Source organism: Poeciliopsis prolifica, unplaced genomic scaffold (genome assembly GCF_027474105.1).
Source record: "Poeciliopsis prolifica strain line A6 unplaced genomic scaffold, Auburn_PproV2 SCAFFOLD005, whole genome shotgun sequence".
Lineage (NCBI taxonomy): Eukaryota > Metazoa > Chordata > Actinopteri > Cyprinodontiformes > Poeciliidae > Poeciliopsis > Poeciliopsis prolifica.
In genome coordinates, this window is record NW_026562380.1 from 10,971,622 (window position 1) to 10,985,271 (window position 13,650).

At 39.4% G+C, this 13,650-nt stretch overlaps 2 protein-coding genes across 23 annotated transcripts in view; both read left to right on the forward strand.

The window, feature by feature from the left end:
- The window catches only part of dlg5a (discs, large homolog 5a (Drosophila)), a 42,514-nt gene extending 36,807 nt beyond the window's left edge, over positions 1-5,707 (forward strand). For all 5 annotated transcript variants that reach the window (XM_055029453.1, XM_055029456.1, XM_055029454.1 and 2 more), the window contains 7 exons: positions 590-760; positions 1,655-1,845; positions 1,928-2,071; positions 2,219-2,346; positions 2,532-2,641; positions 3,458-3,567; positions 3,689-5,707. In XM_055029453.1, the coding sequence (XP_054885428.1) occupies positions 590-760; positions 1,655-1,845; positions 1,928-2,071; positions 2,219-2,346; positions 2,532-2,641; positions 3,458-3,567; positions 3,689-3,792 (958 nt within the window). In that variant the 3' untranslated portion in view covers positions 3,793-5,707. The remainder of the gene's footprint in view (positions 1-589; positions 761-1,654; positions 1,846-1,927; positions 2,072-2,218; positions 2,347-2,531; positions 2,642-3,457; positions 3,568-3,688) is intronic.
- Positions 5,708-11,643: 5,936 nt separating this feature from the next.
- The window catches only part of kcnma1a (potassium large conductance calcium-activated channel, subfamily M, alpha member 1a), a 145,953-nt gene continuing 143,946 nt past the window's right edge, over positions 11,644-13,650 (forward strand). For 6 of the 18 annotated variants that reach the window (XM_055029966.1, XM_055029950.1, XM_055029951.1 and 3 more), the window contains exon 1: positions 11,647-12,797. In XM_055029966.1, the coding sequence (XP_054885941.1) occupies positions 12,507-12,797 (291 nt within the window). In that variant the 5' untranslated portion in view covers positions 11,647-12,506. Of the gene's footprint in view, positions 12,798-13,650 lie in introns of all 18 variants that reach the window. The other 12 variants (XM_055029953.1, XM_055029955.1, XM_055029956.1 and 9 more) reach the window with 6 other exon arrangements.

Consider the following 13,650-nt stretch of genomic DNA (forward strand, 5'->3'; position numbering starts at 1 on the left):
ACCTCAACCAAGCAATAGCTTTATTGCTCTCTATTATGCTATACATAGCCTCCAGAGCTCTTCGGACAGTTTGTCTCATTCTCACCGAGCCAATTGTGTCCCAGATCTGTTGTGTTGCTGCAGTGATTCTAATTTGCCACCGCTTAACGTTGTCTAATCCTTTTTGTCCTCATTGTTTCCTTTAGTCCTTAAAATCACACTAAATTCAAAAGGAGACTACAACTTTGAATTGGTTCGCTTTTATTCTCGGTTTGTTTCCACAGCTGCCACAGTCACTCGTCAAATAGACAGGCAGGTTTGTGATGTCATCTGCAGTAAATACACTCGGCTTGCCTGGCTGACACAGATAGGCTGCTTGGGAATAACTTACGAGCCTCGAGTAAGACAAAGAAAAGGCCTTCGGTGTCGCTAGATAAACTTGCTCTGCACCTCCTTTGTCACCCTTCTTCTGCATTGAAGATCCTTAATCTGGTTCTCCTCATACCTCATCTCCTCTCCCATTTTTATCAGCTTCACGCTCTTCGTCTTGCCCTCTTACCGCCCTTCTCTTAATAACTCCCTATCTATCTTTGTCTCTGCCTCCCAACAGAGCACTTTACGACAGGGTGGGGGAGGCTGAAGGAGACCTCAGTTTTAAGAAGGATGACATCCTTTATGTGGATGAGTCGTTACCAAAGGGCAGCTTTGGGACCTGGATGGCCTGGCAGCTAGATGAGAATGCACAGCAGATCCAGAGAGGACAGATCCCCAGCAAATACATGTGGGTGGATAAAAAAAACAACACAAAAAAAACTAGGGTGCGACTTACTGGAGATGCACCACTCAGAAGGTTTTTGGCTTCTTTTTAATCACTCATTTTGTATTGCGTAGTACTGCCACTTTTAATTTAGCAAATTTTGATTAAAAAAAATTAACAAATTAACTTAATTTACATTTTGGATAAGGTGTTTCACAATTTTATTGGTTAAGCAAGATTTCACTATTTCCAAATAAAAATGACTAAGGAGTTGACATTTGTATACTTTGTGTCTGTCTGTAGCTATAGCAACATTTATTGTATATGTCTGTAAAAATTGAGACGTCACCTCCAAAGGACCCCAGATCTACTTTTTGTGCAAAAATAGAGCAGATTTCCTTGGAAACAAACTTTGGTCTGTTTAAATCCAACCAAAGTGTTCCTGTGTAAATCCCTACAGTTTGTGTATCCTCTCCCTAATAGCTGAATCATCAAAAATAAGACGTTCAGCTTCAAGTGGCTTTTAGCTCCAACAGGCCTCAATGGGATGTTTTTCGAGAAGCTCCTTGCACCTTTATTGATTCCTTATAATTTTTTTTGTTGTTGTTTGTTTATTTTAAACACCCCACTGAGACTGAAAACAGCTAACTTTGAGGCCTCTTACCTCAGTGAAAACTTCAACTCTGAAGAGAGTTATTGCATGTGAAACCCAGAAGCACATGGTGTGGTGCGTTTACTGTTGAGCAAAACCATTCCATTTTTAGCCTCTGACCATTCAAGTGCATCTCTAGTAACGACACACATACTGCTGCAACCCATGAACTATACAAGGTTTTTAGTTTGGAGTCCTTTAGAGAGAGTGTTTTGGGGTTTTTGTGTGTGTGGGTGCGTGTGTGTGTGTGTTTGTGTGTGATGTAGGATGGACCAAGAGTTTTATCGCAGACACAGTGTGACAGAAATGAAGGAAGATTCCAGCAAGACCCTCTCTGCAGCCGCCCGCCGATCGTTCTTCAGGAGGAAACAGAAACACAAGCGCAGCAGCTCCAAAGACAGTAAAGAGATGGTGGCTCTGGACACCATCAGCACTGATTCCATCCCCTTCCTGGATGGTGAGGGGAAAATTTATGGACTTATGGGTAGCAATAACAGGAGGCTTTATATCTAATTATAATTTTTTTTTTTTTTTGTCAGACTGTGTGAGCCTGGCATACCAACGAGTCCAGAAGGTGGAGTGCACCTCTCCCCGACCAGTACTGGTACTCGGGCCTCTCAGTGACCCAGTCAAGGAAATGCTGGTTAAAGAATCTCCTGGGAAGTTTTGCAGATGCCTGCTGGGTGAGATACCCTCATCCAGATGTTTCACTTTTAATAAGAAGAAAAACAATACATGATCCTTAAGGTTTCTAACCAGAGGGATGAGACTTTACGGGCATTTATTTTGACATCATATCAATAGTCTGCTTTTTTTCCCCACGTCTGCAGAGGTGATGAAGGCCTCGCAGCAGGCCATCGAACGTGGTGTCAAAGATTGCCTCTTTATCGATTACAAGCGCAGGAGTGGACACTTTGATGTCACCACCGTTGCTTCTATAAAGGAAATAACAGATAAGGTAACACCTTTTCCTTTCTTATCTTTGGGGAGCCCATTCGCTTTTATCTATACTTAATCTCTGCTTTTGCTCACAAATCAAGATTACTGCATATCAGTCTTGGATTCTGTTGAATTCATATTTGTGGTGGTGACAGAAACTTTACAGTTTTTTTTTAAATTTTTATTATTATTGTAAAACTACAGGGCTGTCACTGTTTGCTTGACATTGCCCCGCACGCCATTGAGAGGCTCCACAGTGTTCACATCTATCCCATTGTGGTCTTCATCCGCTACAAGAATGCCAAGCAGATTAAGTAAGTTTCAATCCGCTTCATGACACAGATGGTGGTGATGCCCTTCTGCTCTGTGTGGTTAATATAATAGAGCAGAATAAACATTCACTTGTTTTATTCAATTATTGTTCATTAATTTTAGTTTTTATACAGTGAGTATATTGCCAAAATCTTTGTCTTCCAAACTGCTGTATTTCATTTGCATTTTATGTAACAGACCAACACAATTTAGTGGATGGAAAATAATGCATCATTTTCAAAAGTATTTCAAAAAATCTATTGATGTAATAACATCAGTCAGTAATTTTAATTGTGGCCTATCCACATTATATTTTTGTAATAGCTGTGAGTTTGTAAATGTTTTAATTGGAGTTACTGGGGCATTTTACAAGAATGACTTCAGAAGATGGTTCATTTTAAATCTGCTGCCACACAAAAATAATGCATATAAACCAATCATCTGCTTTAACTTGTTCTAAAACAAGTCCCAGCATGTGCTTATATGGAAAAAAAACTATTTGGCGGGGAGATGGGTTTTGAAAACAAATTAATTAAACAAAAATAATACCTCTAAGTTTTTCACTTGTCCTTGACATGTTAAACAAAAGTTCAAACTTTGCTGAGTTTTTTTTTTTTTTTTTTTTTTTTAAATAAAGAGCTCTGAAGGTCAAGGAGTATATGTAGATGAACCAAACACTTTACGTCCTATCAAAACACAAATTTTAACTTCTGTATTGAAATGTTTTAAGTGTTTAGATTCTTATTTTAAAATAACACAATTTTGTTGTAAATTGACACCCAATTTTAACCATCTTCTGTTTGTTGTTTTTCCTCAAGGGAACAGAAGGATCCAATTTTTCTGCGTGATAAAGTATCTCAAAAACATTCCAAGGAGCAATTTGAAAGCGCGCAGAAGATAGAACAAGAATACAGCAAATTTTTCACGGGTGTGTATGCAGTCAGTAAACAAAAACACACTGAAAATAAGACAGAACTCAAATATATTCATGTTTTTGTGATGTGATCAAAGATCTGTCATCTTCAAACAATTTCTTTTATTCTTTTCAGGTATTGTCCAAGGCGGAAACCTCCCGTACATTTGCACTCAGATCACCACTATAGTTGATCAAGAACAAAGTAAAGTCCTGTGGACTCCACTTGGCTCCCCCTAGAGGAGCCTGGCCGTCACTACAGTGAGCCATGGCTCTGCTTTTCATTCCCCAAACACTAATTAACTCTTTCACACTTTACCAATAGGTACACTACCATGAGCTAGTTGTGTAAATTATTGATATATCTATTTTTTTTATTTCGTCTTTGTTATGTTTTATAATCAGTTTCCTTTATCTCTGATGTACTCTGAAGCAGGTTGGTAGCATTGCATATTAACGTTAAAGTTTAATCAGTCTTCCCTGAGGATTCTGTCGGTGTGTTCGTTATGCTGCATTGTCTGTTTACAGTTCTGAGATAAGTCTGAATATTGGTGTTCAATATTTGATACGAGTGTCCCTTGACCATAAACCTCAACACTAATGAAGTTCTGCCGCTCCTGACATTTGTGATTTCCCTACAAATATGCACCCATTTGATGACTGACAACTAAGTATAATTTATTTTAATTTTATTTCTTTATTGTGCACATGGTGGTTCGAAAGGTGAGAACACAGCTTTACGGATAAACCGCAATGACGGTTTTCTGCAGACGTAAATTGTGGTTTGTAGCAGCGATATGGAAGTGGAATACCAGTGTCAAGATCAGTCATGACATTTCTTCAACAATGCAAATAAATGCATTTAACCTTTTTAACAAATGTAGCAGTGGGTTCAATGAAGCCGCCTGCCAACAATCTCATGTTTCGCTCTATGCATAGTTCCCGTAGCAGCCGAGTGTGTGGACAGATAGCAGGCCTTTCAGAAGTGCCTTTACACTAAAATATTAATCTGAAACCAATTGTGGGTCATTTAACACTAATTAAGACCTGTTTTAGATTCCTTTCAAAAGTTCACCTTAACCTGTTGACAAATGATGAAGGGGCTGATCTGAGACCAGCACAGTTTTAACGAGTAACGATGGTGAGAGCTTGAAGTTAGGCTGACACGGCGGCCAAACGGTTAACTCCTCAGAATGCACTCCAGGTTCAGACTAACCACTGTGTAACTCATTCTGTTGCTTTAACACTTATTTAACAATATAGAGTATGCCACATATATGTAGTATGCAGCTAAATCTGGGAAGAAAACGTATATAACTATATATTCCATGTATTGTCACTTGGTAATACTCCTACAAGCGTTTGGCAGTCACATCACGCCTCAACAGGTTAAGCGCATGTTTTATGTTTTTTTCCCCTTGTGGTTGGTTGTCAGTCACTTCTCACCACACCACACAATTTAAAGACACGCTACAAAGCTTAGTTTGCAGGGTAATACATTTAGGGATGTTCCTCAAACCTCTTTAAATGTTAGTGACTTTTAACTGTTATTTGTTCATTTTTTATTCAGGATGCAAAAAATAAACCCCAAATAATGACCCTTATTAAACTTATGTCCTGTATCTTATTGTGCCAAAATCCACTGAAACACCTTTATCCTTATATAATACCCTATATTTCCTTTTTGCACATGTTTATCTGTGAACCCTAAACATGTTCCTGTTCTTGTTTCCAGCATATTACAGATAGGTACTATAATTTCTACTGTAACTAATTCATGTTTTTATGTTTCACATCAGTTCCTTACATTTCATTGTTGGCCTTTGTTTTTATTTCTTGATTTAAAAAAAAAAATGAGTATCACTTCTTATTTGAGTTATTAAAAAGGGATTTGTCCTTGCACATTTTTTTCAATGCAAATTTGTCCTTGATTGTGACTATTGGGCTAAAGGAAAAAGAAGCAAATTGTAATGTTACTATTTTTCTGAGTAGTTGGGGTAAACCAATTTTAGAGTGAGATGCAACATAAGATGGCTGTCTGTTTAGAGGAAATAAAAAGTGTTTAGATGCCAGGTACTGATTGAACTTTCATTAAAAGAATGTGATTTGTATGTTGAAGCATTAACATGAGAATAAACTCATTTTCTGTATCACATCACAGGCTCAGTCTGTATTTTAACATGTTTTCTATTCCACTGAAAAATTTTGTGTGAAATGTCCTGTATTTTCAACATGCTGTTGTGTCGCCTCAACTAATATAAAAAGCGGGTTGAGTCTGAATGAAAAGAAAATGTTTGAGTCCTCTGAATTCTTACTAAAGGATGAAAAGCCCAGTCCATGTCAATAGATAAAGGTGATGATAAAATGCTATCAGTGGCAAAGATTAGATGGGGAAGGTGTGACATAATCTCTGTGGATCTCAGAGAGCGAAATGTGACCTTTTCTCAAAGAGAAAATGGAGGAGCAGAGACAGCAGAGGATACACTGGTTCTGACATAAATTGCTGCCATTTTTTTTTATCTCCTCCCACTTAAAATCTTTTAAGCTCTAAGCAAAATAATAATCATCTTACGTCCCAAGTGCAGTATTTAGGTTAAATGTATATTAGTCACATAAGTAATAACTACTTATGTGATCCAAATTTTCTACACCCCACTTAGAAAAACTCTCAAGGCCAAAGAATACAAGTAGGCCGTTTTTGTCTTGTAAATGCCCTCTGCTTAGTTTATATTTAATCTTGCTGGAACTCGAAAAATCAGTTGTTGGGACAAATTGCCTTCTAAATATTTCAAAAAGCAAATGAAACATTTCACATAAAATAGGTTGCATAAATCTTGCATTTCTAAAAGGTTTTATGGCATTATGATAAACTTTATACTATTGGATCAAGAATAAAGTTGTGAGTTGGAAGGAAAGCCATACTGAGTTTGTTTTGTTTTACAAAACAAATATCTGAAAATGCGGAGTGTATTTAAAAACTTTGTAGGACAGTCTTTTCATGCAATTACAGCTAACAGGGATATTATCTCTACCAGAGCAAAGGTTTGGTTGTTCTTTGTGGAATAGCTCAACCTTCAGTCACTGCAATATTCTGTCACAGATTCTTACTTGGAATGAAGTATGAACTTCGACTAGACCATTCCAGTTCTTGCCTATGCTTTTATTTATGCATTCCATTATTGCTCTGTGTTTATGTTGATGGAAAATTAACATCAGTCCAAGACTTGAATCAAATGATACCCCAGACAGGTTTTCTTCATGCATTGACCTCTATCAGTCGTCTAACCAGTTGAGCTGTCCCTGTGGAAGAAAAGCATTCCCACAGCATGCTGTCATCACCATGTTGGTGTCTTAGTTAATTTCCCACAACATAGCATTTTGCTTTCAAGGCCAAAACCTTAAGTTCTTTTTATCAAAATCTATTTTTCCATATGTGGTGTGTCTTCTTCGTGGATTGTCAAACTGCAATTTGAGCTGCTTATTAGTTTTTCAGTAAAGCCCAGATTTGCAAGATGACCAAAGCAAAAAGTAATTATTCACTGCTGCCCTGCGCCCTGACTCCAGAGAAGCAGAGGACAATGGATGGATGGAAAAGTAATTATTCTTCACAATTTCTGTTTATTTCTTTGTTTATTGGATATAAAATGAAGCTCATGATGGAAAAAAAAAAAAACTCTAGTCTTATAATAACCGGTCCGGTCAGCTGGGAGAACCTGTCTGTGGATCTCAATTTAAAATGGGCCTTATTTCTTCTGAAACCAGGACCGGCAGAGCTTCTTTTCATTATGGGCTTCAGTTTGCCATCAGCAAAATAATACACCAAATATTCAGAGTAATTAGTTTTCCTGTTGTTAAACATTTCAAGTAAAATCCAATTTGAAATCTCATGAAGCAACATAAGATCAAAGTGGACCCATAAACAATGTCAGATTTGTGTATTATTAGCAAAAATGTGCTGCATAACTCTGCTTTTCTCCACATGTCTTACTCTAGCCCAAATGAGCAACTAACATGCAACTTTTAAAGGGCATCCCTTCTACAGCACACTAGAGTCACATGAACGCCTCTGCAGAGCTGAGTGACTTGTTAATGAGGGAATGCATTCATTAGATTCAGGTGTGGATGGAGCGTGCATCCATCCAAACGTTGCAGGACGGCAAAGCTGTTAAAGTGATTGGTTGTTGAGGATTTCGACAGAAAGCGTCTGAAGGTTTGAATCCTCGAGGCATGGCTCCAATCTGTTTGCAAGACTGCTGTTTACTGTAAAAGTTACTGAAGCAAACAATTATTTCATTTAATCCTGGTGTTGTCTTGTGGGTCAAAAGTGACCCATTACCATGTTTCACTGTTCAACAGGTCCTATGCTTGCACATACTGTCCTACATGGGATCTTCAACATAAGATGTTGAGCAAATTCTTGTGCTGAAGATGTTCAGTGTAGGAGCACCTTCATACAGTGAAGAACATCTTCATGCTATGAAGATTTTCTTGAACATTTTGGGTTCAATTTGGGATGTGCTTCATCTTATGTTCAACATGGGGTGGGAAGGAAAGAATTTTCTTCATATGTTGAAGATGTATCAGCTGCTCAGTATGATTAAGCGTGTTCAGGAAATCAGCTCTGATGTTTACAACACTTTTTGTGGAGCTTCATTGCATGTTTGCGTTTTATTTTGTCTAAAGATGGACAATCCCACTTTGTTTATTTTTAAAATGTGTAACAGCATTCACTTTTTTGTACTTGTCTTTTAGATAAATGAATTTTTAGTCCTATGGGCGCAAAACAAACATCGCTCAGTTTTGAAATTATGAAAAATATTACATTTCCGAATGTTTTTCATCTGCTCAGACAGCCTGGAGGTGTGCCATATCTTGCTGGTTGATTGAGTGCCTCTAACCTGGGGCTAATTCCTCTGAGCGCTGCATGAGTCACATGGTCTCCTGGCCAATAATGTCACAATAAATGACGACCCTCCAGCTGCCTGTCAAGTTCTTTATGGCAAGAAACTACCCAGCATCTCCCAATATGAGCCACGTGTCAAATCAAAAAGTGTCTACTTAGGTTTTCCACATGTCTACAAGAACATTTTGTCTGATGTTACTTAATACTCTCAGGAGAAGGTTGCACAAGGTTTTGGTCACTAATAACATTCTAAATCTGTTGTACTGTTACGTGCAGCTGTGTGGTGCCATGTCCCAATTCCTTATGTCCTCTAAGTCCCCTCCTGCCTGTTTTTAGAAAGAAGTCGGGCCTCAAACCCTTTAGCTGGGGTGTCTGTTTCAAGACAGCTGCTGACAGCTCAACTGAACTTGAGAAGTCTTAAGTCTGACAGAAGGAAGATCGTTGTCGTCGGCGCCGGGACGCCGTGGCCTTTCTGCGCTTGTGTTGGATCTTATTGTTGGAGTGCTCACCTCCTCTCCCTAATTTCAGTTCAGCAGCCGGAATTCAGATGTGGGTTGTTCCTGTGATTCTGGGCGTGTTAGAAATGCCATGCTGTCAAAGACCTGCTGTCTCGCTTGTAATCTTGACTTTTGGTTCTGCATTATTTGAAATTCTCCCTTTGATACTTATGATGATTCATTTTAATGACTGAATTTTGGCATTGTGAGCACAATTTAAGATATTTTATTGAAGAGAATATATATATGTTTTTAAGAAAACCTTACTGTTTTTGGTAAATTAACACCAAGTATACAGTGCCTTGCAAAATTGTTTATATTCTCAGATATTTATATTGTGCTGCTTTACAACTGCAAACTTCATTTGATAGACCGGTACTACAAAGCAGCATATAATACAATAGTTAAGCTATCGCTACAAATCATCCTAAATAAAGTATATCCATGAAGCCACATGGCGATGCTGCCATGATGCTGTGGGTGCTGCTCATCTTCAGTCAAAGGGTTTTTCATATGTTGGAATGGCGTAGTCAAAGTAAATACAAATGCATGTTTGATACATTTTGAAAAGCATGTTTCATTTTTCAATTCTGCACTACTTTTTGTTAGTCTATTTTCTAAATTTGCATTTAACTTCCAGTTAAATGCACTGAACTTTGTAGTAGTGATTTGACAAAGTGAAAATGGTCAGAGGTTACAAGGCAGAGTAAATCAAACTTAGAAACTCAACCAACTTCTTCACTTTAGGTATTGTTCTCGCTCCAAAATTTAAAATTCAATATGCATCCAAACAGTGGGTAGCTACGTCGGGTCGGATCAGCAGCCTGTTTATGTGGAGCTAAACCACTGGCACATGGAGTCATAACTCTGAAGAGCTATAAATCAAAGATAGTATTGTCTTACATGTTTTACAACTCCGATCTTCTCCTAGTTTAAATGACAGCCAGCCATTACCGGGGACTATTTTTGTGGACGCACTAATATTTCCTTGGTAATAAATTTATTTGATGGCATGCATGTCATACTTAGACGTGTTTTCTTTTCAGAACATTTACGCCTGAGAATGAGTGTATAAACTCCACACTTCCTCAGACAGAGCTGGTTCAAAATTGTATGACAAACTGAGGAGAATTTACAATGAGTGTCAATATTATACTGATAATTTCCTATGTATATATCCCTATATCATATATACATCTAAATAAGAATGTTATTAAATTCAAGTTGAGTTATACATGTCAGTTTAATGCCTTTATAGGTTCATTATATACTCAAACACATATTTCAGTTTCCCAGAAAATAAAAATTAAAAAAATAAAATAAAACAATTTTCTATGGTACAGAAGTCAATACTTAGAGTGCATGCCTTGAGAAGATCTTACCTTTAAATGGGCTTTGCTTCATAGTCATGTCAAGACTCCAGTCGTTCCCGTTTGTGAAAAGCCCTTCATGAAGGCTGTCAGATCCAGCAAATATTTATATTTGGGTCCTGTGTGGATAGGAACCAGGCCCCAGACCTGATCAGTTGTAGGACCCACGCAAGCTGTCGATAGATGTTTGACACAGACCACTTTCAGGAACCCTCATGTGGGTCCTTAATGTTTGACGCAGTTTGAACTAATTTTTCTCAGTAACCATTTGAGACCATAGACTTTCCTATTGTACCCAATTATTATTATTGTTTAAGAATCAACCCAGGCCGACTTGGTTCCCGTTCAGGCCATACCACATTATTATGCAATATTATAATTTTCTGAGAAACTTTCGGCTTTTTATGAGCTGGAAGCGACTGACATTAGAAATAAATACCTGACAGAACCCTATGTGTGATGTACAATGCTGCATGAAGAATGCCTTTGATCGAAATAACTGAAAATCAATGGTATTTAATGATACTCTGATTTATTATACTCTCCCTGTGTAAACGAAGCACTGAACCAATTTCACTTTCTTGTTGCCAAACAGCCTGGAGAACTCTTGGGCCATGCATCTGCCGCAGATGCATGAGCACCTGTCTTGTTCTGATGCGTCAGTTGTTCATCAGGGTCAGCTGTTCCACTCCGTATACTGGACTGGCTACTTGAACTACTGTCAGCCATGCCTCACCGTCATCACCAATCCACACCTGTTTTGACCTCACATAAAGGCTAAAGCTGGGAGGATTTTACACTAATTGATCACGAAGGACGTTCATTCTCTCGCTCTGCTAATTTTTCAAAAATGGAAAACCAGGACCTCCTCCATGGGTGAAAAGTAATTGGGGAAAAACAAAAAAACAAAACCCAGGAGCACTATCCTTGATGAGAAATCAACGCAATATTAACCCCTCCCCTTCCCCCAGCCAGCCGAATACTCAGGGCTCTGTTGCGTTTGTGTGCGTGGGAGACGACCATCATTTGATGTTTGTGAAGCAAGATGTAACCCTTTAATTTATGACTGGTCAATACAGCCTCTTCTCTGCGACGTGCGTCACAGGCGTGCAATAAAGACGCAGAGGCACAGTTTAGCAGTCAAAGCAGTGTAAGGGACCAGTTCAGCTCCTGGAACATTTAAAAAAATATATATATATACATAGCCTATAAATATATATTTTTTTTTCATAGAAGAAGAAGGGGAAAAAAACCGTCGTCGCGATCTCGCAGCTCCTCTATCCATCTTTATTATTAGCGCTTGGCTCCGCCCTCCTACCTGTAAATCTCCCCCCGCTCTCCTCTCCTCTCCTCTGGAGCGGATCTGACAGGCTCGCTCCGCTGGCCGCTCCGTGCCAGGGCTGCAGGGGGACCGAATGGAGGCAGCAACATCCACGCGAGCGGCGCGCCAGTCCTCTCCTTAAACGCAGAATCGACCACCCAAAAACCGCCTGTTTGAATATGTAGTCTTCTGACCTGCGTTTATTTTGATCCCCCTCTCCCCCCCAACCCCAACACCCCCTCAACCTTTAGGACTGAATTACACGCAAAGCGATCGCAGCCAACTGAAGGAGAGTTCAAATCGATTCGTCACCCGCTGATCGACAGGATTCCTGAATGGAAGACGGCTAGGGAAGGAGCACAGCCGGGAACGTTTTTTTTTTTTTTCTACATTGTTTTTTATTTTTATTTTTAATTTTTATTTTAATCCTCTGCTGCTTGTGTGTCTGCGTTATCAGGGAGAGCAACAGCAGCCTCGGCGGCTGCAAACGACGCCGTCCCTGTCACGGCACACGGCGTGAAAGGGGCAGAAAAGCCCCTCAGAATGAGAAGCGCCTAAGATTCGTCGTTATTATTGCGGATTTAAATGCCTCGCTCCAAGGGGCCACCGAGGCGCTATTTTGGTCTGCTTTGCGTGCGCGGCGGCTGACACTGTCATTAATAATAAACAATTCTCTGCCATTAGAAACTATATATTTATGAAGATCATCTGGTGGGGCTGTCAAAATCTAGTGCAAAAATAAAGGGGGTTCGGAGGGGGCTGCATATCTATATATATATATTTTTCTTTCTTTCTGTGTTTGAAAGCAATATGGCTGGTGAGTGGGGCTGGGGACGCTGGCACAGGCTCTCCACGGCTCCTCAATGCTAGCCGAGGCACATGGCACGGATCCCCATGGAAGCGACAGCTCTATGAGGACAAGCAGCATCGATAATAACAACAATCTGGACTCGTCGATCTTAATATCCAAGATGGAAGGCGTTGTCATCCCCTACACGTCCGAGGTGCCATGCGACGACTATGGACAGCGCATGTGGTGGGCATTCCTCGCCTCCTCCATGGTGACGTTTTTCGGGGGTCTCTTCATCATCCTGCTATGGAGGACCCTGAAGTATCTGTGGACTGTCTGCTGCCACTGCAACATCAAAAACAAGGTAATGTCTGGAAACCGTGTGAGCAGTCATGTCCACGCACAAGCACTGATGCAACATGCTGTGGGAGTCAGAATGGGATTGTTCTATTTATTAATTTATTTATTCATGTATCAAATGGTGTTTGGTGTTTATTTTGGATAATATAAAGACACACGAGGCGCCTATTGCAGTTGTGAGCACACCGTGGTTGTTGTTTTCCTTGGGCTCTTACTCCCACTCTGGCATGTAGGGGGTGATATTGCGTGAGGGCTTTGAGTGGAATAGGAGCAGAGGGATTCCTTCATTTTATTTTGCACTAGCAGAGGCGGCTCAAGGTTATAGGGGCCCCTAGGGAGAATTTTATTTTTATTTTTTTCAGGGGAGGGGGAGGTGTTGGGTTTGCACCATTTTCACTTTCACCTGAGGTTTTCTCAGGTCAGAGGACAACATGTTGCTCAGTGATCTGTGCATCTCTGAAGCCGGAAATTAAAAAGTGAGAATAAAATAAGCCACATTACATAGAGCCTGTTGTTTTTATCTGCACAGAATACAAATGTTGCTCTTTCAGATTTAAAAGTAGAAAACATAACAATTTTCTCATCTTTTTTAACACTTGAAATTGTGCTAGTGAACTATATGTTATGTAAAAAGCATTTGCCCATATCAGGTTCCTTCTGGTTTTGTAATTACATCCCAGAACTTTCAGGTCTCCTTTGAGATTTTTTGTTTTTAGCTGAGAGCAGAATTTATTGTTCAATCAGTAGTGACAAATATTTTGTTATTACGCTACATGTCTGTGAGTGATCAGGTCCAAGTGTCCTTTATGACATTTAACAAGAAAAATGTGGTTATTCACAGTTACATCAGTTAAATC